This window comes from Strigops habroptila, chromosome 10, assembly GCF_004027225.2.
Source record: "Strigops habroptila isolate Jane chromosome 10, bStrHab1.2.pri, whole genome shotgun sequence".
NCBI classification, from domain to species: Eukaryota; Metazoa; Chordata; class Aves; order Psittaciformes; family Psittacidae; genus Strigops; species Strigops habroptila.
In genome coordinates, this window is record NC_046359.1 from 40,201,572 (window position 1) to 40,226,623 (window position 25,052).

Consider the following 25,052-nt stretch of genomic DNA (forward strand, 5'->3'; position numbering starts at 1 on the left):
GCGACGCGGCCGGGCCTGGCGTGACGGGACAAAGCGTCCTGACGTGATTCGTAAAGGGCTTTGGGCCGCAGGTCGGTGAAGTTCATCCTCATGGTCGTTTAGAGCGATGGGGAAATAACGCGCCCGTCTGCCGTGTTCGGGTCCGAGGCAGAGAGAAAAGTAACTAATTACAAGCAGGAACTAAAGTGGTTATCTGTGCAGCTGCAGGAGCGGCACGCCCTGGGGCTTTGCAGTCCGCGGCCGGTGTGTGCGGCCGGGCGCTACCAAAGCAAGCAGTACAGGTAGAAAGGAATCCTAAAATGATAGTTAATAGAAATAACTAAAAACATTGGCTCACCCATATGGATAATTCATTGAGAGCTTACTTCAGCTTTGGAGTGACTTCATCTTAGTGTAAGCACAGAGCATCTGTAATATAAAGACATCCCATATACAGGGTCTAAACTGCTTGTTTCACTACCTGAAGGTTTTGTCTTGCTGTTTTACAGATTGGCTTGGGTTGGAAGGGTCCTTAAAGCTCATCCAGTTCCACTCCCCTGCCACGGGCAGGGACACCTTCCACTAGAGCAGGTTGCTCCAAGCCCCTGTGTCCAACCTGGCCTTGAACACTGCCAGGGATGGGGCAGCCACAGCTTCTCTGGGCACTCTGTGCCAGGACCTCAGCACCCTCACAGTTTCCTAGAATTAAAGGATGGAATAAGGTGCTTTAATAGAAAAGTGCTGAATACATCTAAAAGGATAACATTAGCCTTTTATATCCACTGTGCTGTTACACATAGAAAGAACACAGTGTGTATATGGTGCATTACATACTTAGAAATAGTTACTGCAAGAAAACACACAGCTTTACGCACATGTTTAATTTTAAAGCCTACTGTTAACATGCATTTGTTTTGCAGTCAGATCTGGTTTATCTTTCTGCGGTGGTAAGATGATACACATAATTGGCATCAGCAGGTATTTAAACCCAAGCAATGCTCCAACACTTAGAGAGCTGAGATAGAGACATACTCTTTCTGTTTTTCCACACACGGTTAGGCATTGTCACCATATTTACTTTCTGAGACGGCCCTGTTGGGTTGCTGACATAAAAGCTAGAAAGCATTTTCCTTTCTGCTGCTGCTTTACTGTGGGCAAAGCAGCAAGCTCTGGTCAGTTCATTACAGTGTGGATGGTTATAGAGAACACTACAGAGAGCTTGGGTTTCCATGGCCTCTAAAAATGAACTACTGGTGGCCTGGCAGCAGGTGACAGACACTCAGCCAGTTTTAAGTAAATAGCACTGATCTCCCCACGATTTTTCATAGAATGTCGTGGTTTAAGCCCAGCCAGTAACTCAGAACCACGCAGCCTCTCACTCACTCCCTGCTTCTTCCCACACCTACCCCCCCACAACCCCCGCTCCCGGAGGGATGGGGAGGAGAATCAAAAGAATTTAACTCCCACGGGTTGAGATAAGAGCAGTCCAGTAACTAAGGTATAATACAAAACCACTACTGCTACCACCAATAACAATAAGGGAAATAACAAGGGGAGAGGATACAATTGCTCAGCACCAGCCGACCGATAGCCAGCCCGACCCAAGCAGCAATCCGGGCCTTCCGGAACTCCCCCCAGTTTCTCTACTGGCCATGATGTGCTGAGGTATGGAATACCCCTTTGGCTAGTTTGGGTCAGGTGTCCTGTCTCTGCTTCCTCCCAGCTTCCCCTCCTCCCTGGCAGAGCATGAGACTGAAAAGTCCTTGATCAGAGTGAATATTACTTAGCAACAACTAAAAACATCGGTGTGTTATCAGCGTTGTTCTCAGGCTGAAAGTCAAAAACACAGCACTGTACCAGCTACTAAGGAGAAAAATAACTGTTACAGCTGAATCCACGACAGAATCATCATCAAATGATTTGGGTTGGGAGTGACCTTAAAGCTCATGCGGTTCCAACCCCTTGCCACGAACAGGGACACCTTCCACTGGACCATGTCGCCCAAGGCTCTATCCGACCCGGCCTAGAACACTGCCAGGGATGGGGCAGCCACAGCTTCTCTGGGCAACCTGTTCCTTTTGGCAGATGGAGTGGCAATTACATCTGACTTCATTACCTCTGCCCCCCACCTCTGATCCATAAATGAGATGAAACCTTTTGAGTCTGTTTTGAATGGAGACAAGGTGCTTCTCACTAGTCAAAGAAGTTGTTCTCCTGTTGGTACTGTTACTGTGGGTATTACCTAGAATGTGTTTTGGTGGTATACACTGTTGACAGGTAAAGTAACATGCAATTGCTATATCTGACCATTGGCGAAGGTGGCTGGCATGGAGAAAAAGGGAAAAAGAGTTCATTCCTTAGGGAAATTTTCCATCCTCACATGGGTTTTTTAGTTGGCATACCAGAACACAGCAGCTACCTTCATTACCCTTAGCAGGGCATCATTACACTAGAAAATAAGATACTCTATCCCACGCAAAGATTGCTGTGAACATAATTTCATCCAAACAAGCGCTTTTTTGGCAAATGCAAGAATGTCGGGAGGAATCAAAGCTGAAGCTGTGAATGTAGAGACAAGCTGTTTATTGCAGATTTAACCTTAGACTCTGGCAAGAGGGAGGACTCAGCAAGTCTAATTTTGTTGTTTATATAGATGATGATCACTGCTTGTTGTATTTTAATTAGCCTTCCCATAAAAGTAACAGTGGTAATGGTGAAGATTCTGGTAGTTTTTGTGGGATCTTTAACTCTTCTATTGTGCTCTGTGATGCACTTCACACTTGCGTCTTATGTCTCCAGAGACTGAGGCCCTTGATAGTATGTTTATGAATATAGCAGTGAAATTTGTCCACATGGATTAGTTTGTGGGAACACAGCTGTACTTGGGTTCAAGTAGTAGGTTTGTTACTGATCTGAGTATAGTTGTGGGGCTTTTTTAATGAAAAACCATTTACGTTAAAGTGCTTCATTTGTATTTGTTCTCAAAGAACGAACAGAAAAATCACAGCAACAGGATGTATGTTCAGCTGGGTGAAATCATTATTTCTTTGTATCTATGTCTTTGCTTTCCCATTTCTTCACATAAAAGAAGTTAAAGTTGTCCTAACACTGCAGAAAGTTATTGATTCCTGCTGCTTGTGGAATCTCCAGATTATCACTTCAGTGTAGCTCCATTATTTTAACACCAGTGTAGCTAAATCAGTCTCTGTATTGCACAGGGACAGAAAGGCAAAGTTGAATTTATACTAAAAGGATTTTGTCCTCAAATTGCTTCACCTCCCCCGGTGAAGATTTTTCAGAACACTTGTTAGCACTAAGTAGGAAAAAACCAAGGCTTAAGAGCCAATTTTCACAATGCTGTTTGTTTTCAAGAGTAGAATGGGCGGAGTGGAGCAGGCAGCATCTATGCTTGCTGGCTGTATGGTCTGTTTCCCTCTCCCCTTCCCATGGGACAACCATTCCAGAAAAATAAATATTATGCCCCATCCCTGGCAGTGTTCAAGGCCAGGTTGGACACAAGGGCTTGGAGCAACCTGCTCTAGTGGAAGGTGTCCCTGCCCATGACAGAGGCTTGGAACTGGAGGAGCTTTAAGGTCCTTTCCAACCCAAACCATTCTGTGATTCTATGTTTCTATGACTCTATCGCTTTAATACAGATAAAATTCCTGGCCAATGAACCTGAATACCTCTTCTAACTGAAAACATAGTATTTAGCTGATTATGTGCTTTATGTTAACATATCCTGCTTGCAGGACACCAGCTAGTAAATTTAAGTCTCTAATAGTTCTGGTGGGTGAGGAAAGTAGAAAAATCAAGTAGGTGCTGTCCTAAACTCAGTTTTTTTCCAGGGCCATTTATTTTCCTGTATCCTCAGTGCAGAAGATGGATTATTTTTGTGTAGCAGTTCTGTGCTTCAGTAGTCTTGCACTTCTTTGGCAGCAAAAGCTAACAAATCGAGTCCTTACCTGTAGATAAAGGGAAGGATCTGAGCAGAAAATGAGAGCAGAAACCCCAGCTGCTGGAATCTGCTTTGATGGACATGAAGAGTCATTGTGAAGTAGACTAGCAAGAAAAATCCAAACCCCAGTGGGGCCACAAGGCGTACGTATGTACTTGAGTCTCACAGAGACTGCAATGCTGGCTCTTTTATTTGCCTCTCCAATATACTTCACAGAAATAGGGTTTCATGGCCCAGTACTCATAGGCCATGAGACCATTTCTTATTATGGAGAGGCTATTAATTACATTTTTCAAAACCTATTGATCTCAGAAGGTTGTAGAAAATGCTACCCGGTGATAGCAACCTCAGCTTCATACTAATGGTGAATTTTATAAGTGAACTTCATGTTTGCTCCCTAAGTAGGTCTAGTTACTGGGTTTTCTTATCTCATTCTAGCCACAAAACGGATTTATCAGCCTACGCCAGAGATAGCTTTCTCTGTAGCTTGTATTCTGCCTAGCGGAAAAAAGTGGAGACTAGGGATTAGAGTGAGGGTTGCAGACAATAGCCCTGCAGCCAAATCTGGCACGTTAATTCTCGTGGCGAGCAAGACTTGATTCTATCAGTTCCAGCATTTTTTCCTACTGTGGCTTTGTACAAAATCTCTTGGTTTTCATGCCCCACGAATGGAGTTCTGTTCCACCATACATGTTACTAATGATGACTAAAGTCATTGAAACAGCCTTCAGTTCTCCTGGTCCTGCCAGGCTGGGTCACAATCCCCTCAGTGAAAGCGGATTTTAAAGAGAAGATCACTTTCCTTAGCAGCTAAATATTGTGCCAGCAGCCTACAGTAAAAAAAGCACTGAAATGTTCCTGTCTGTAGACCCAAACCCAGGCCTAATGCCTTGGCTGTGCACTGGTGTCTGTCTCACCACAGCCATTCTGATGGTAGAAATTTTGTGGGCTAAATAAATAATGTAGGGTCTGGTTTGTTTTGTTTTGTTTTTTTATATAATTGAGTGAAATAATAATTCCTTTGGGCTTATTTCAGAGGAAATTCTCGCAAGTCATATTATGATACTATTGATAGAGTGGAACTCTGATCCACACGTGGATCTTCTCATCCCAAAATAAATGGAGGGATTTTTTTTAATTATGTAATTAGTTTAAGCTAAACTGCAAAGAACTGCTAGAGGTGAAGGTAAAACAGCCACCCTTACACATATAGGGACAAGAGCATACTAGTCCAAACGCACACTTTATTGCTTTTTTCCATTGGAAAATTATAAGAAATCCCAGATTTGTATCGTTCCAGCACGCTGACTCTTACAGCAACTGCACTGCTCATATGCACGAGCCATGGAGGCTGTACTACTCACTTTTAAACAAATCATATTAGAACCTTTTATGCATACGCATTCACTCACTAAGCACAGTGTAGATGTAGTCAGAAGACTAAGCTATGTCAGGAGCAACTGAAAAGTGCTAAAATGTCTTGGGGTTTCTGTTTAGCACCCATTTCATGTATTTCAAGTCTGAAAATAAATGTTCATGCATTTTCTTATTTAAAAATGGGGGTGGTGTGGAACAGAGTGAGCAATCCTGTAGGAACTATGTAGATGTTGAACAAGAACTCATGAGGGAATAAAGACAAACACAGGTCTGGAATGCCTGGTAGTTCTCAGTTTCTTGTTTGCCTGATAATTTGATGACAATGATATGCTGCATTTCTACAAAGGGCATCACAGAGCCAGGTTCAGCTCTCCAAAAAGCGCTGCTACAACACTGGCAAAGAGTGGATCAAATTAAAATGAGCACTTATGGACAGCTGCTTTTGGTCTTAAAAATGCAAGAGACATCTTTATTTTTGCTATTTGACAGAAGAAGATCCCAGTATTTTCAAACACACCCCCCCAAACATTCAGCTGCAGAAGGTTGAGGGGAGGTGCTGAAAAGAAAATAAGGCTCTATTACCAAACCTGAACTACCTATATATAGTTATGCATGTATAAAAATACTTTTTATATGTAACTAAACTTTGAGCAACTGCGCTCAACTTACATTTATCTTTGAAACCTATTTCTGTATTAAACTTGAAGGGTGTGGATTCCCAAGTCTTGCCCAATTTGCCCTCAGTTTGTCTATGTAACAAGGCAATTTTTGTAAACTCGAGTTGATGCAGTAAAGAGGATTAAGAAACTTCCTGTTTCTTAATTAGGGCAGAATCTTAATTTTCTTAATCTTAAGGGCAGAATCAGTCTTTGATGAAAATACATATTTTAAAAACATTAGTCAATTATTAGCTAAGCTGCCAGAGCATTAGAACTCTTTACAAAGCAACCTTTGACTCATGGACCCATCCCCTTTGACACTGAAGCCTGAAGACACCTCTTCTACCAACCAATCCCCTGAGCTGTGGGGATGGAGTCACATGCAATTTGCTCACAGAAAAAGCCCTCTGCAAACTTGAGTATCCCCATCAAAAGTTTCATAGCTGGTGGACCATGGAGCTCCTTGTAAATGTAAGAAAATGGATAGAAGATAACAAATCTGCCTTTTTGCCACCTGTGTGCAATAAGCTTATGTAAGTAAATGAAGTTATTTTTCTTTTTTAAACCAGTTCTTAGATATATAGTCTTAGCTCTATAAGGGGAAGCTGCTAAAATGCATACATTGTAAAATCAATAAGAAACTGTAGTTCCTCCCAGAGTTCTGTTTCGAAAAACAGGAAGTGACTGAAATTTGTTTTACAATAACTCAGCAGAAGCTGTAAAGATCCACTCAAACATAATATATTTGCCTCAACTTAAAGTCTCTTGTAGGCAGTTAGACTGAGTTAAGGGGATTTGTGTCAGGCCTTGTGACAATAAACTCATAGAAATCAGAGGAGGTGGCATCCGCATCCACATAGGATAAGGTTTAGTAGCACAGAGCAGCACCAAATTACAACTTGAAACAGTTGTTAGAGCTGCTGAGAGTCATTCCATCATTGCAGAGGAGCCAAAGCTGCACAAGCAATCAAAACTGGTAGGATATATCACTGGAAGATAAGGAAAAAGGAAGGGCAGGAGCACCAGAGGAGTAGGTTTCCAGGGCATTTCCAGAGCTGTCAAGGCAGAGTAAGGAGGCTGAAGAAGCAGCTTGAATCTATGAACTGTATTCTGAATGAGACAACTGATATAAGGAAAAAATGTGGGCACTATTCAGTTGTACAGCATATATATTCTAAGTGTCAAAGCTCATGAATTCCAGTGTAAGGAGTCCAACATGTGGCACCTTCTAGTCGCAACATTAGCAAGAATTTCTTTTGCCAGTGAAGCTGAGGATGATATATTTTGTCTAAAAATGTATATACAGAAGGCTTTCATAAGAAAGGATTCTAAGGAGTAATATAAAACCAGGTTTTAAAAGGAAAAGCTTTATTTTTTTGCTTTCGATTAAAAATAACAATCTTGCTTTACAACTTGAATTATTAAGAAAGCATCAATGAACAGGCTTCTTGCCCTACCCTGAAGTGTTCCCTGTAGTCAGCAACTGAATGGGCAGTACTGTACCAGCGATATTAATTTCCATTCGCAGATGTCATTGTAAGTGTTATCATTTCTTTAATTTCAAAAATAGATTTAGGAAGCATTTTGTAAAGCATATCCATTTCTAAAGCTTATCAATGATGGCAGTAAAATTTCAGTGTTTTTCATATGTGGAGTATTCATGGTTTTCTTTCCTCATTAGTAAGAGGAATCTTTTGAGTACTGCACTGTTCTGTACCTTCTGCTAGTAGTTCTGTGTAATCCTGAAGTATCTCTGGAATGTGACATATATCAGAAGTCTTCCCCATAAACTTTATAAGAATGTTATAAGAAGCCACAATGAAACAAGGAACAATTTTTGTTATAAAAAAAACATAGATTGAAAAAAATAAATCCCATTTTTCCAATGTAGCTTCAGCCTGTGAGGGAGGAGAGGAAAGCCATCTACTATATGGATTCTCTCACCACCTGCTTTAGTGCTACCTAAATGTCTTTAGGATTTTCCAAAAAGATTTAATGCAGTTCTCCAAGAAGTGACTAATAGATTTCCAACATATTTTCAAAGGCTTGATCCTGTATGTGCTGAGTAGAGATGTATAAGGAAATCTCACTGCCTTCTACATCACTGGAAGGCAACTACCTCAAAACATTTAAGTAAATTCTGATCCTACATTTCAAGAGAGAATTAACATTAATTAAATTAAAATCTAGGTCTTACAGCAAATCAGTAGAATTCTTGGTGTCTAAATTTATTACAGCTTTCAAGCTTTTATTCAGTTGTGTTCCGTACACTTGAGAGGATCAAAATTGTTAAATACCTATTTGGGATTTCAGTTCCTGAATCACCATCTCTATAGAGTTGTACCAGAGTCAAGAAAAGGACACAATGCAAGAGCTGCAGGTTAACTAGATGCATTTTAATGACATTATCTTGCAAGTTTAAATGCTTGTTAACCTCAACAATGAGCAATTAGTGCAAAGTCAGAACCCTTGACATAGCTGTGTTTTACAGGGTAGCTATGGCACTTTTAAAGCTCTTCTTTGAGTTCAAGAATATGATACTCACCATAAGGAGACCTAACTGTGGTCATGGACTATCTGATTCTTCATGAACTTGAGATGTTTTTAAGAGGCTGCCTGCTGGTATCAATTTCTTTATATGGTTAAGAGGAGAAATATAAGAATACATAAAACTTAATAGGCCATTGATTAGCACCTCATTCTAAAAAATGTATAATCAAGTTATTTTCATACCTCAGAGACCTTTACGATCCTCTAACTGCTTTTTGGCCATCAGAACTGGAATTGCTTTCCTTCCTAAGGTTTTTCTTCTTAACTTAATCCAACTATATTAACCAGACAACTTTATTTAGCGATATGGACAAACAAACCTATTGGAGTTCCTGCTTGTTTGTAATTTCAGGACAAACAAAATAGCTGGAATTTTTTGATGGTGTAATCAGATAATTGTTAGTGATAAGAATGATTAACCCATAGCTGCCTGTTTCTTGTGTAAAACCCAGCTAAATCCATAGGGTAACAGAATTAGTGGCGGACTTGCCAAACAACAAGTCATGCAACAATGATTTTTAGAGCAGTATTTTCACTTTTAGTTACTGAACTAATAACAAAACTGTATGGGTTTCTATTAAAAAAATAACCCCTCTTAACAGCAGGCTACAAGACACCCTTTGTCTTGCCTTTTTTCATTGCCTTTCTTTTCTTTTATTTTCCAGAGTTGATTTGAATTTACTTCATTAATTATTAGCTGTGTTGTTACTGTTTTGGTCTTCCTGCCCTTTTTTAGTAGGAGTGTTTATTAATGCAGAAATATTACAGTGCGTTCTCAAAACTGAACATTAAATCTGCATGGTACAAACAGATCTGATTTCAGTTCCTTATTTTAGGATACATGCATGAAGCCAAGTGCTATAATATATACAGCTTCCTGTAGTGAAAATGATCAATTTAAGAACTGTAATCTAATTTAATTCTTTAGATTTTTATTTAACCAATTAATTTGTCATTCAGTGCTTATTATTTCTGCTTTACTAGTCCCTACTGTGTTGCTTATTATTGTTTAAATACTCTAAAAAGTAAACAAGATAATGGTAACAAATCAAATATGTATGTTCAGCCATTCAGAATAGCTTCTCTCAGTTAAGGCTTGCAAGGTGCTAACACACAGACACATTGTTCTTCTCCATGTTGCAGGGGAATATGGCTCTTCTGGTTCTGTGTTACTAGCATCTCCTGTTAGCTCAAGTATTGCCCAGAATCTCCTCACTGAAAAGCAGAGGTCAACACGCCTCAGTTCTCATATCAAAAAGAGGTCAAGAACAAATTTTGAATCACAGGCATCATTTATAAGGGAGAGGGGCGGGGGGGGTGTAGCAAATGAAAACCTGCTACCTTACCTTTTTATTAGTGTAAGTGCAGTGATAGATATTTGGGGTTATGTTTATTCTTTTTGACAGCTGAGAGCAGTGCTCATTTGTGCCCTTAAAAGAGGCAGAGTTAAGATAAAGGGCCTCGACTTCCTTTTCTGAATTAGCTACAACCACAATGAAACTGTGGTAATGTTAAACCTTAGCAAAACCACTGTAAATAGAAGAGAAATTAGCTGATAATTCCATTGTATGTCTGGTAATTCTACCGGGGGGGGGGGGGGGGGGGAATGGAAAGGAGGGAAGTATGTTTTTACTTTTATTAACCTTTAAAAGTGTTCTACCTTTACAGATCCTGATCCAATCAGCTCAGGTTGAAAGAAATTTTCCAGCCTCTTATGTAGCATTCTTCACAGTTGGTAACTCATCCCCTTTTCATAGCTGGAGGCACTGAAACACCAGGAGGGAGGTAGCTGGCCTCAGGTCACCTGGCAGGACAGTTGCAGAGCGGAGAGATGCATCCAAGGACTCTTGAGTTCTCATTCTAGATGTTGCTTGTCATTCAGCCTTGTTTTACTGACTCACTGTCCTCAAAGTATTCAAAAAAATAATCTGATATGAAATAAAGACCATCAGGAGTGGAGGTAGCTTTAAAATGTTACTTTCTTTTCTAGGCATCGCCATCAATTAAGCGTGATGTTTGTTGGAGGGCCAAATGAAAGGAAGGATTATCATATTGAAGAAGGAGAAGAGGTAACCCACAGGCTGCTTATATTTTGCTGTTTTAATTGATCTATAATGATTGAAGTGCAGCTACTTTTGAAGCTACAGCTACAGATTAGCAAAGCCAGCCTCAGTGATGTTGTATTTATTAGATCTATTCAAAGACTTAAACAGAATCATTCACCAGAACCATACACCATCTGTGCATTTCCTTTGAAACAAGCACATGAGCTCCGATCTGTTTTGCTATAATTCATTTACAACAGGAAACTAGAGAAAGTTGTTCTGACACATCAAAATGTCTTATTTCAACATTTTGGAGCCAAACTTTGGAAAGGTAATGATATTTTTAAAGTTATATTCTGTTGCAGAAGAGATTGATCTGTATTTCAAAAGTAACTCTGAAATTAGAAACACCAAAGTTAAATATTCTGTTTGTCCTGAAATTACAGGGTTTTTTCTGGACTTTGTGAAAAATATCAGCATTTTCAGCTTCCATTCAGGGTTGGAAGGCTAAAGAATAGAATCTCTAAATACTTTTCACATCAATCCCCTTTGCTGCACATCTGTAGCCATTGTGCCAAATGCAAAATATAGAAAGAAAGAGTAGAAACCGATCAAACTTGTAACAATTTACACCTGCCTTGTTTACTGCCTTTTTCATGGAATTGTCTGCTTGGCCTGAGGACTTCTCCGAGTCAGGGGTATCTGAACTGGCTCTGAAGGCACCCTAAGGGAAAGGGGACACTCGAGGCCTGGCAGTAAGGATTGCATGATGGGAGACCATTTGCCTTGCTTCCAGCAGAATAATTCAATTTCATGTAATCCCAACAAAATTTGGCCACCTAATCTGAAGTACCTTTGCAAGCCCCAGCCTCAGCATCTACATTTCAAGGCAGAAGCAAGTCAAGTTCAGTAAATCCTTTTAAAAATAAAACCTTTTAAAAAGTGTTTGCTTCTCACTGAATCTTTTCTCAGCCAACCAAACCATTTCACAACAGCCTTCATTACTTCTCTGTTACAGTTGTGCCATGCAGGTGTCTGTAGTCATTATAACCGTATCTGAAAGAGCAGATGCTATCTTATCTTGCTTACCTGGCTCGTGTCTGCTTTGGATTGCCACCACGGTCTCACAGCCCACCCATGGCTGTGGATAAAGGCACCTCCATCACCTACCAAGTTACCCAGCACACTCCATTATGTCCTGTCCCATCGGCTGCACAGGGGAGCTCTGGCAACACCCAGGGCCACGCTGGCAGGTTGCTTGAGTTGGTAAGGAGGCAAACCACGTTTCAGGGCAGTGCATGTGAAGTGATTGTTGCTAACCAGAAGAGTTTAGCATCCATTCTATATTACAAGGAAATTCCAGAGATACTTAGCTGGGGAAAACAAAATGTTGTTTCATCAACATGGTTATGTCCTTGGGAAAGGAGCAATCACATCTGCAGCATGTCTGCTCGGAAAGCACTGAAGAATAGCTAATCTGTACACTGTTGTTATGGAATATTGTAAAGTATTATATGTTACATTAAAAAAGAGTGACTTTTGTTATGAAGGTCAATGACACTAAGGTTCAGATGGAAGTTGATGATTTCAAATATTTTTTTCTGTAACTCAACCTTTTTGTTTTAACACAATTCAGCTATTTCTTGCTCTGAAGGATTGATTAGAGCCATACGCTAAGAAAGGAACACACAAAATTGAGCTGAAGTTTAACTGGTACGATAGTTTGCACTATAATATTAAATATATAGATATTTTTGTCCTTGTCTCTCCCTGCATCTCGCAGTTCATACTGGATTATCCTTCATCCCTGACCCATTGCTGTGGGAATCAATTACATAGCAGTTTAACATATGAGCCAATTTTGGTCACTTTTATGGGGGTACAAAATAGTTATACATTACATTTTACGGTAGATTTTATCAAGACACATTTGCACCTTCATGTGATCAAATTTAGATCCATGTTTTTCATCAGAGAAGAATTGTGAGACACAGTATCTTAGTAAATGGGCATATTCCTGAATTAGATTTTGGGATTAAAAAAACCCAAACCTCATTCAAAACCATGATCAGCTCATTATTTTGGCAGGCAAAAGGTCATTTACAGTTCTGAGTGACAATTTGGAAGACAAACTTTATAGGCATCCTATTAAAAGGCCAAATCACAAAGTGAAAACCCACAAATCCTTTATGCAAATGTAGTTGATGCCATTCTACTAGTATTATTCTGACAGCAAAAAAAAAAAAAGGGTTGGTTTAGAAAAGAAAGTTAAATTTAGGATTGTTTGTATCTGTTCACTCATTATTTTCTGTCTGTTATCACACAGCTTATAGCATGTCCTGTGGCACAACTTGTGTTTGTCAGCCCACAGTTCACAGCAGCAAGGGGTTCACATGCAGAGATAAGGGTTAAGAGCATCCTCTCACTCCCAAGCTGTTCTCTGCTGGCACCATTAACATGCAGGTGTATTGGGAATATCAGTTTTGACTGCCTAATTATGAGAAAAAAAATGAAGGCTTGATTTGGACTCTCTTCAAAGCCTTTTAGGATTGGCTCCTGAACAGCCATTTAGGTGAAAATAACAGCCAGTCTTGCACAACTTTTTTTTCTCTCAGCAAGCAGGAGTTTCCTAAATATGTAACTCAACATTTTCTTCCTCTTAGTTTTCTCTGTAGTACTTCACTTCCTTCTTAGTTTTCTATGCACTGCTTATTCAGTATCCTTCTGCACCAAACTACTGCGTCATACCTGAGACATTTTTTGCCATTGGACAGGTTTTGTGAGGAGCCAAATCAAGCTGCACTTTGAGGTAAATGATTAATGTTGTTTGGCTTGACTTTACCACTGTGACAGAGTCACCCTTTTTCTTATTTGTGAATGTTAAATTGCCCCTTGCTCCCTTCTCCATCAAAACAGAGAGAGAGTCAACAAGCATCTACTTGGGCGTTCTGCACCTCTACGTCAGACTCATTCTCAAAATGAAACTGAATTACTTTGGGAAAGGCGTCTTGTGTTGAAACATTGCAAAAACCCTGCTGTGAGAATGAACCTATATAGCTATACAGACACAACTTTCTTAACATGCACTGAAAATAAAGTGTTTGCACTATAGAGCTAGCTTTGTGAGCTTTTCAGATGAATCATTATTCCGATGTACCTCACTTGTCAAGAGATCTTTGGATGACATGGACTAGTGACTACAGTTCTTGTTAGTCAACTTGATGAGACCACTGAAAGCTCCTGTAGTGGTCCTGACAGGATGCTCAACCCCTCATGGCTATGGGGTATCAGGTGCATTCCAGTTACCAGGCAACAGTCCTCAACATACCTTTGTCTCTTGAACTTCTCATCATACAGTAGCATTTATGACACGAAGAGTTTCGGCGCTTACACAGCTCACAGACTTCATGGTGTATTTACTGCATTTGTGCTTACTTGTAAAGCCTGAGGCGGGGAACCTCCTAATCTTATCTTAAAAATTCATCATGTAACTTCCAAAGAAATAAGATAGGTGAAAACTAAAGGGGGCTGTATATTCTGGAGGTAGTTAATGACAAAGTCCATGATCATAACAAAGCTTAGCTATAGTAAAAGAACATAAGATTTTATTTACTGCTTTGGCAGAAAGTGAGATACACCAACAATCTAGGATCACAAAAGTTGTTAGGTTCCTGTCTCTTCACTCACTTCAGTTCACCACTTCAATGCAATGAATCTCAACTAGTTGACTTTGCTTTCTTAAGAATTTATATTCTGATGTTGAGTCTACATAAACCAGTGCAACTCCATGCAGAGCAATTCAAATCAGCCTTTCATCTACCACCTGCAACACATTTGCATTGGCACAATATTCCGCTTGGTTTTAAAAGCCCTGCTACTGATTGTGCTGTGTGTATTTTATCCTAAGCTCCTGCACTCAGCATATAAGTTGTTTCCTATGAACAGAGCCACCTAAGTACTGATGCAGCCCCCTCAAATCATCATGCTTACACTGCAGTCCTAAAGAGGACTCTCAGAACAGAAATTCCCTCTCCTTTGATCACCTTGACCAATCTCTTCAGCTTCTTCTAGCATGTTTACATGGCCTGATTGATATATAGTAACATCTTGCTCCGAAATGTGACACAGACGGGAGGTCACATCTGCCACCGCTCATGAGTTTTTCTAAACAGAGTTTTGATTTCTCTTTTCTCCCCATCACACACACACAACTGGCTCCAGTTTCTGACAAATTACCTGCTTAAATGGAGCCTGACCCTCCGCTTCTTGCATATGCTGCTCTCTAGTCAGCGTGCTCTTCCCTAGCAGCTCAATTCTCCCTTTGCATTGTATGAGGATATTAGAAGGAGAGGAAAAGGGGCTAGGTGATCGTTGTAGTAGGTAGGTTTGTGGTACTTATTTCCCAAATAAAACTGAAAGCATGAGTCACAGCAAAGCAAGAGAAACCTTTTTGTTTCTTTACATTAAAATCCCCCTACATGTATCTGGTGAAAACTTTTTTAATATTTTAATAAGAAACAAGTAATAGGAGTGATGATCCTTTTGCATCAGGAAGAGAATGTGTCTCCAGAAATATTGCTGGGATGAGTTTTGGGTAGTACTCAGGTTTCATAGATGACATGTAAACCTATGGAGGAGAAAAACAAAACCAGACCCCAAACCACAAAACCACATAGTTTACCTTCCTCAATGCTTGCCTTCCAGACTTCGATGGCTGAAAAACCTTGTGATGAGAAAGGAAGAAAATTGGTTTTTTCTGTGCTCAAATAGATCAGTCATCACTGAAGTCTGGAGAACACCCAGGCTCTACTCCCACATCTAAATTTGATTTGCTCTGCAAATTAATTTAGTACTTACCAGTCTGCAAAGCACTACAAGACAGGATACGCCAAGTCAGAGCCTAATCCCAGAAGGTGGCTGAGCAATCCCAAATTCCACTCTCAGAAGCAGTCAGCACGCAAAGTAGCCTGAAAATTTCAGGTATCTTTGTAAGTCTGTGAATAAGCTCTCAGCTACAAAATCCCTCAGACAGCTATGGAGTATTACATCTAGGCAGAGTTCAATATCAAAGGTGGATCTAAATTAAATTGCATACATTGCTATACATTAAAAAGTGGACCTTTTAATTGGCCTATACAAACCAGTTATAAATTCTGTGTTCTTCCCCTACTGCGTGTTTCCTTCTTTACTCTGCTAGGACACACATACCTGGATGAAGTAGCAATACAATTCTCACCATGTTAATATGGTGGGGATGACAGCACTCGTTTCAAGGTAGTATTCACACTTTCTACTATGCCATTGAAATGAATTCCTACTAAGACAAACAGCTTCAGTGATGCTTCCTCTGAAGGGAACAGTGAACTCCCATCTCTCTGCATCTCCATCTAGTGTGTCCAGAAATGCCTGCATAATTTATTATATGAGTCTTCATAACCGAGTGAAATACCCCTTTGGCAGAGATAAACCAATCTATAGACTTGGCAATGATTCAGCACTGATCATGCTGCCTTTCACTGCAGCTTAACACAGTACTGTCAGGTTTGAAGCATGATTGAGAAGGGTAAAGCAGAGTAAGGAAGGAGGATGTCATTCTACAAAAAAGGGAATAATTTTTAGAGACAAGGTGAGAATAAGAGGAGGTTTTTTTAACGTAAACATAACAAGAAGATGCCACATAGTAAGCAGAAAAGCTAAATGAAAGGCAGAGGTCTGGAAAATGAATGGAAGAAAAGAAGGTATAAAAAGAATAATAATTAACAAATAAGCACATTTAGTAACAAAAGGGATAAAACAAGTGGTGAACAACCTTTGTTTCTTCCTTCAGCCACATTTTCCATGCAGAAAGACAAATCTGTGTCTGATTTTGACCCATTATGCAGTAGCAATGTACAAATCTAGGCTTTTCTACAAGGACATATATATATTACATGTAACGAGAGACATTGTCATTAATGAAGATTCTAATAGAGTAAAAATGTTGCACATTTCCTCAGTTTTCAGTACTACTGTGGTGAATGGATACCAGATTATTTGATTTAATAATGGTATTAATGGATACCATTAGAAACAGACCAGTTATGAAGCTTGTCTATATATGCATGTGTATTTGTGTATATACGTACATACACGTGCATGTGTGCGTGCACCCACACCAGCACGTCCTTACTCAGACCTTGATTTTTCTAGGAGATACATAGAAAAAGGTTATGTTTGCCCAGAAGGCAAAGCTCAGTCAGCATTTAGGAAAAACAATAACATTCTAGCAAAAAATAGTACACTAGTTTATTGCCAAACTGTCCTGTGAAATGGGCATGAGCTGTAACTACTGAGGTATTAAACAGTTGACAGTTTTCTTGATAAAAGTTCAGGGTATAATATAAGAACAGCAGTAGATTCAGTGGTTACTGCCACTCATATTGATCACAGTTACATCAGATGATTTATGGATAACTGAACCACTCAGACATTTTTCAAAGTTTTGAAGAATAGGCCATAATTTACAGTGAAAGGTACTATTTAAATGCAGTCAGAAAAACACTTTTCTTGACAATGTGTAGCCCAACTCACTCCTCCTCTCCCATTGCAAAACAATTCTTTTCATTCAAAATTTAGTGTTCAGAATAGTTCCTTATCACTGTGATGCTCGACTGGTGAACTGGATGGCCCTTTCCCCCTCTCCAGCTTTCCATTACCAGAATAGACCTCTGCCTCTGTTGTGCTTTCCCCTCACCTAAATGTCCCTTGCATGTGTTCAGGAATAGCTCCCTCAGTAGTTGTAGGGAAGGTAACGCTCCAAAGCTCAACTTTTCAAAAAGAATCTTTCAATTTCAGCATCACCAGTGCCATATTACCAATGGCCTGTGTGATTATCCATCAGGATCTAATGGTGTGAGTTGAGTCTGTTTCAAAATGAAGGAGAGAACACTACCCTACTCAAATCACTTGATGATGTACAGTGAGCAGTTAGCCCTGCCCAATGCACTCGGTCACAAGGGCTACTATAGTATTTCCTATGGTCATTCAGTAACACCAGAGAAAATGACAGGAAAAGAACCTGGGGAAATGGAGTACAAGGAGGTTAAGTAGCTTGGCACAGTGGCCATCTCGACAGGACTTATTTATCCATGCAGATGTCCCTGGCACAAGGTGAACTTTTGTGTAACAGCTCTCAGCATGAGCTCTTTTCCAGCACATCTTCAGTTCTTTCTACTGTTTCATTCCCTCAGCAGCATATTTATTCTTTCTTATGTTCATAAAGGTGAATTTTCAGGGGCATGTATTAAAGTTTCAAAACTCTTTTGGAAACAATGCGAATTCAGAAAATGGATTAAGCTTTTCTAATGTTGGAAGAGGTTTATTTGGGGGTTTTCATATATTTCAGTGTTTTTTCCTTCCCCTATTTATTTTCCATTTTGCTAAGGAAATTGTTGTGAATTACTATAAATAAAAATATTTTCATTATAGTTCTAACTTTTAATCATGTTTCAGACAATTTTAGCTGCACTAGCAGTTATATAAATTAATCTATTTGGTTTCTAGATATGGCAAAGAGAACATGGAGAGCGTATAGAAGGTTGGCAAAGTGGCAGAAAAGTAAAGTTGACTTTTTGAAGTATTATTGCTCTGTATTATATAAAACAAGGAAAAATGTGCCCATTATTCCAGGTCAAAGAGAGACCTGCTTACAGATCATAGCACAGTCCTGCTGTGAAACATGAGGCTAGATCTGAGCAGGCTCAGAGCCCCTGCAAAGCTACTCTGAAAACAGAGCTGCAGAAAGGTCACTGAAGACAGAATTATGGATTCACTGAGTCTGTCCTTATAGAATCATAGATTCAACCAGGTTGGAAAAAAACCCTTAAGCTCATCAAGGCCACCACTAACCCATGGCACCGAGGGCCTCGTTTACACGGTGCGTGAACACTTCCAGGAACAGTGACTCCAGCACTGCCCTAGGCAGCCTGTTCCAATGCCTGAGCACCCTCTGGGGAAGTAATTGTTCCTAACCTCCATCTAAACCTCCCCTGCTGCAGCTTGAGGCCGTTTCCTCTTGTCCCATCACTTGTTCCTTGGGAGAAGAGACCGACCCCACCTCACTACAACCTCCTGTCAGGTAGAAGGAATACATACTTCAAATGTGATCCTTTTCCATGCACAGTAGGAAGAAGAGTGGCTGTTGCTGGGCTTCGAGAGTATCTGCAGAAAAAAAGCAGAACAGCTTCTAAACAAGCAATTATTCCCAAATGAGAAAGCTCCATTAAAGAAATGAAAACACACACCCAAAAATCCTGTGCATTTGCAGCTTGTTCAGAAAAGTGACATCTAATTTGACTGAATGCAATAGTGAAGACCCTGCTATATCCAAAATGAATCTTTATATACAGTGTAATTAGGAGAGATCTGAACCATAACATCCCATCCCTACAAAGAGTAATCCCAGAAGTAAAGACAGCACAATGGAATTCCACTGGGTTCCCAGAATAGCTCTATAAGCAGTTACAGGCCTCTTAGATAGTTTGTCAAATGTATGTAAGATAATGGAAATAATACATGTTTAGTAACATTTTCAAAAGCAACAAAGATTGGAGTCTATTTATTGTCAGAAAAATTCTGCAAATATTTGCAATTAAGGTTGAATGTATCTATACATCTATCCTTTATATACAGAATATGAAGTACAGAATGTTTTGAAGTAGTTATCTTAATGTTATTTTCCTATTCCTTCAGCTTTTTTACCAGGTTAAAGGAGAGATGTGTTTGAAGATAATTGAAAATGGGAAACGAAAAGACATTGTCATCCGAGAAGGGGAGGTAAAACAGGGTTGTTTTTCTGTTATTGTTGTACACAGGTATGTTAAATGAATAGTTTATACAAAGGATTTAAAAATCAGTTTATCTCTGCTGCGCAAGAGATAGGTCAGGATTATGAAAAAAATACCTTGGATGCAGTATAGCAGAATCCATGTAATTAACACCATGTTCAACATTTCCTGATTTCAATAACACATCAAAATCTTTCTGAGCATTTGGGATACCCATGCAGATAGTCAGCAATACACTGAGAAGAGTTGTTGTTCCCCTGCATGGCGTGGAGTCTGCCATGTGAATTCTAGTGAATCAGTCTTATTTACACACTGTCAGGTACATACTGCTCACTCACCCAAACACGCCATTAAGCAAACAGCCTAGAACTTAGAAAGTGAAGAGATTGGGCTATTTTCAGCCTTCTTTAGTCCTCACAACCAGCCTCTGCAACCACCACAATACAAAAATGGTTTGAAAAGAACAATTTATGGATAACATGTACCCAGCTGCACTCAGTTGTTTCTCTTTATACTAGTGGACTTGCTAAAGCATAGATTGCAGTGCTCTTAATGAGAGTGTGACTAGATATTTTACTTGGCAATACTACAAGTTATTAGATATGCTACAACTGCCACTCTGTATTATTGTCACAAGGTTGAACTGCACTCAGTCTTCGAAAGGATTATTAGATCTAGTTGGGCCAGCCTTTAAAATGGAAGACATATTAGTCTCAGTAACTTGAGGTCATTAAAATTATTATGACATTTTCAGTGAAGAAAATCTACATTTTCAAACCTATAAACAGTGAGACTTCACACTGGAGAAGTGCATCAAGCTGACATCTTGGCATGTACCGGAAGAATTAATTAAAAGGAGCATACAATATCCTTAGTGGGAAGACTGACACTAGTCCTGGTAAAGCACAATCATTAGTTTGGTTTTGAAGCCAGAAATTGTAATGACTTGCCAAACTCGGCTAACAGAGGAGGCAGGGCTTATTCCTTCCTTTCTCTCTCCATATATATATATGTGTATGTGTATATACAATATATATATATTTCCTTTTATTATTATTACATTTTACTTTTATTTCTATTATTAAAGTTCTCTTATCTCAATCCATGTTGCCACCTTCCTATACAGTCAGCTGCTGGGAAAAGTGTTATTCTCAAACTTCAGTAGGAGACTTCTCTCAGCCAGATGTTGCCTGTTTACTTTGTCACTTGCATAAGTAGCCCCTCGTATTTGTTGATTATTTCTGGAGAGAATAACACTCCTCACCATGCAATCACAGGCGCTCACTGTGTTGAATGGATACATGTGGTTGATTAGACATTTTCTTGAGCTGACAAACTTGCCTTTTATTTCCATTTCTGCCACTCAAATTGCAGTAAATTTGTAAATTCCAGAGCAACTGGTTAGATTTTCATTTCAGTTGTGTCCGAGAATGACGATCAAACCAGAAGGAGAGGACCTGGCTGCCATAAAGGCAGTGCTGATTGCAGAGTCAATGCTCATTGTTAACAGTGTCTGCTGGGCTGCAGAGGGGCAACACAGGATCAACAGAGTAGAGGCAAGGAGCAGAGGATTTTGCAGGTTGCAGGTCAGGGGAAGGACAACACAAAGAACAAAGACTTCCTGACACTGATGCTTTCCCGTTTCTTTGAACAGATATTCCTCCTACCTGCTAGGATACCTCATTCTCCTCAGAGATATGCAAACACTATGGGTCTTGTGATTGAGAGGGAAAGATTAAAGACAGAAATTGACGGGCTCAGGTGAAGTATAAACTGTTGGTAATCTCTTGGGATTTGTCATATAAACTAATTTCTCATGTCAATACAATACTGTATTTTACTTTCCTGATAATTTATCACATTCACGCTGGCAATTTCGTACTAATTGTATCCACACATCTATTTATCTATACACACATAAACAGAGATCTCATTTAGCATTTCATTCAGTTAAACAACAAACGTTGAAATGTCTTAAATGCAGGTTGTAGTTATATCTACTTACATATTACCTACTCATATCACCTTAAGTTTTAAAATCTCAGAGCTGTGTAACACAAATCAAAAATTACTAGTTTATCAATTCTGGCAAGGAGAATATTAATTCCTTTGTAAGCACTGAAAGCAAAATGATGAAGAAGATTTCTTGGCAAGCATGTGGGAAGCTGGAAACAAAAGTAAATTTTCTTAACACTAACCCCTCTACATTGTACACGCCTCTGCCTAGCTATTATTGCCTTATGAGAACAATCTCTTCAGAGAAATGAGAGGTTTACTTCGTATTCTAGTGGGAGCAGGACTAAGCCTTGTCCTGTACAAGAATTCATGAATCTAAGAAGCCAAGTCACAGTAGTAACATTAAGTTAGAAAAGCTGTGTTAATATTAACTGGATAACAGCTGATGAAAGAGAGCTTACAGCTATTCATGTAACCTATAAAGATTTAAAACTGCAGTAATATCTAATGTAGCATTTCTGTCCTTTTGCCTGTATTTTTGGTTGCTGCATGGGTGGTGTCACATATGCAGTGCTAGAAAGATAGACTTTTTCATTCAAACCAGAGAGGCTAAAGAAAGAAATAAGAAACTAAGAAAGGGACCATTCAAAAAAAAACCCACCAATAAAAACCACAACAAAACCCAAAACCCACCTGATTGGATTCCAAGCTAAAGAGAAATACAGATTGTTTAAAACATTGTTCATCTGTGCGCTTGTCCCTTTTCTTCCTTTCATTGCAGGTCTGTGGGTTGTGAACACTTACATGGTTAAAAAGGAATTTTAAGCTGGAAACAATTGGCCAGTGACTCAGATAACAGTGTTTATTTGTAATAAGGAACATAAGTAGCTTTAGGTAACTTTAGGTAAAATAACGTAAACATGAAATCTGTGAATGGTAGAAGTTAAATGATAAATGGCCTTTTAGGGATCCCAGGTAGATTTAGAGATTTGCAGTCCAATTAGTCATGCTCTTGTGGAGAAATTAAGCTAAAAGTTACGGTTTGCGGGTGGAAGAAAATTGTATTAACAAAGCACACTCTTAATTGAAAATATATAATCAGACGCCTGAAAAGAAATCACTGGTTTTAGTGCCCTTGTTTTCATACTGACATGATGAACAAAGACACCTGAAGTTTTGGAAGAGAACAATCATGTACATTTGAACCTACATTGTCTCTCTGTGTGCTCCTGGGAGAGATTGGTTGGGATTTATGACCAGAACCCTAATCTTCTCAAACCTCTTTCCTCCCAGCCATCTGCAGCACTGTACAAGAAGTCATAATAAACTTTGAAGTATGCTGACTCAAGGTCTAATATTATGTTACTGTTCCATTATTTATCCTGCATAGAAGTCTCAGTCATAAATCAGAGCTCCCAGCATGCTGATTACCATACTAGTGAAGAATAAGTAGCTTGCACCGCTGTTTCAGCCTAAGTAATGATGACATGCTTTGCGCTATAAGAAGAAAACCCACTAGCTAATCTTAATCCTATGGCAAACAAATACAGGAACAACCAAGTCTGATGTTAGTTGTGTGGTCCTAGTACAGTGCAAAGTCCTTCGCAGGTGCAAGCCTTTTCCCAATCAAGACATTTGTAACCTCTGTCTTCTCTGTAGATTCTCTGTGTTCAAAGTTTGTGCTTGTAGCACAGCTTTTCCCATACTGGAGGCATTAATAACTTTGTTCTTTTCCATGTACCCTGATTTTGCAAAAGTCGAGGAGACAGCTCTTAGAAAGTTTCTGGACAACATGTATATAGATGCAAATGACAGTCATGAATACAAAACCATACACAGTATCATTATGTAAAGCATTGTTTCCCTCTTCAAATACCATTCCAGTGACTAACTCGAAAGACACATAGGATCTAAATACACTGAGTCAAAATATGACTGTACTGGAGCATTACTGCCTTGCCAATCCATGCCATCTTTTTTAAATCTGTAGGTAAATTATGTATTTACCATTCCACAGATTAGAGCAACCTTGGCTTGTTGATCTCAGTACAATATTTACTTTCTAAGGCATAAAATAATGCAAGTGAAGCACTAAGTTCCTCTTCAGATTATTACAAATAAACTTCCCAAATTTACACAGGGGACAACCATTTATGTTTTTGATAACAAGTCCAGAAGCCACCTTGTTTTCTTGTCAGCCTGTGCATGGGCAATAAGCAAGCTGACTCTCTTAAATACAAGCATTTATGTCATAGCCGCATGGAAGTGCTTACTGGAAAAGGTATTTGGAGACAGTTAGTTTTGCAGTAACTACATCCAAAGTGAGTTACTGGTCCCAAGGGACTGTGGCACCAATCCTTTCCAGGATTAAATCTGGAAAGTTTGCTAAAGGAATTTGGTGACTTATCTGTGGCTGATCAAGAGAACTACAAGGCCCTCCACAGAAGTTTGAGCTTCCCACCCACCAAGTCAGCTAACCAGGGAAACAGACAGACTCCCTAAATAACCATTCTTCAGGACAAAGTACACGAGGCTTGTGAATATCACATTCATACACAACATAAAGTAGCTATTTTCTTGAAAAGCCTGAAAAGGCCTGATCACTTAGTTAATAAGAGGATTGACTAATGGTTTTACTTTGTCAGATACTATGTTGGAGATTCAACTAATGTCCTCTTTGAAAAATGGTTTCACTGTGAAGACCTTGGCACTCAACTTGCACCAATAATTCAAGAGTAAGCTTTTATTCCTGTGGAAATTTTAGAAGAATGGTTAAAATGATCTAATAGATCTTCATCAGTCTGTGACTTACACAGTTCGTGTTCGATTTACGCTGCATTTTACACAGACTTGTTAAAACTTAATTGCTGCTTTACAAATTTTTAATCATATCTTGTATAGCCCAAACTCATGAAATCAGCTTAAAAAGAAAATAAAATCAAGTGTTCCTCACATCTGTCTGGAACACAGTTTTTGAACAAGGGAAAGCACACTTCTGCTAAGTGCAACTAGAACTGAATGAAACATTAACACTGGTTGATGCTAGGTTAACCAGGTAAAACACTAAATTGCCTTGGGGCTTCTTTCACTCTTGCTTTAATCCCAGTACTTTTAATTGATATTAATCATGAATAATCAGGACTGTGGCAAAAGAGAGCCACTTTCTAGGAAATGTGTGAACATCAGCAATTGATTTGTTAAATGTTTCCTAAAGGTGAGCAAGGAAATTATTTATTGACATAAATTTTGGAGGACTTTGAGACAAACCCTCTGTCAATAAAAAAGCTATAGCCCTGTTGAATAACAGGTAGTTATAGTAGCTGAGGATCTGACACATCCATTCTCAGCAGAAAGCTTAATGGCCAGTATTACTGCCTAGTCTTTGTTAACCTGCAGAACACAAACATGACTTTTTACTGGTGTTTAAATGTTTACTATTCCAGGTTTTTCAATTCAAGACAATATCAAACTGGAAAACCAAATCCAGGTAATGCAAATTCATTTCAGAATTAGAAACTTGCTCATTGAACAGCAGTGATTCTCTCCACAGAAAATGATCATATTTCTGGAGTTCTTATTATGTAAATTAAAGTTACCTTGGGAAGTAATTCCTTTCATTACCCCAACCATGAGTAAAATCCATACACATGATTAGTTGCCCATGTGATGCCATCATACTGACCTATCAGGTAACTGTACAGTG

General features: G+C 39.2%; 1 protein-coding gene across 1 annotated transcript in view; it reads left to right on the forward strand.

Moving 5' to 3' along the window:
* Window positions 1-6,325: 6,325 nt before the first annotated feature.
* The window catches only part of HAAO (3-hydroxyanthranilate 3,4-dioxygenase), a 35,939-nt gene continuing 17,212 nt past the window's right edge, over window positions 6,326-25,052 (forward strand). Inside the window, exons 1-6 of the mRNA XM_030499880.1 lie at window positions 6,326-6,506; window positions 10,514-10,592; window positions 19,299-19,382; window positions 21,048-21,154; window positions 23,995-24,084; window positions 24,793-24,836. Of these exons, the coding sequence (XP_030355740.1) occupies window positions 6,427-6,506; window positions 10,514-10,592; window positions 19,299-19,382; window positions 21,048-21,154; window positions 23,995-24,084; window positions 24,793-24,836 (484 nt within the window). The 5' untranslated portion in view covers window positions 6,326-6,426. The remainder of the gene's footprint in view (window positions 6,507-10,513; window positions 10,593-19,298; window positions 19,383-21,047; window positions 21,155-23,994; window positions 24,085-24,792; window positions 24,837-25,052) is intronic.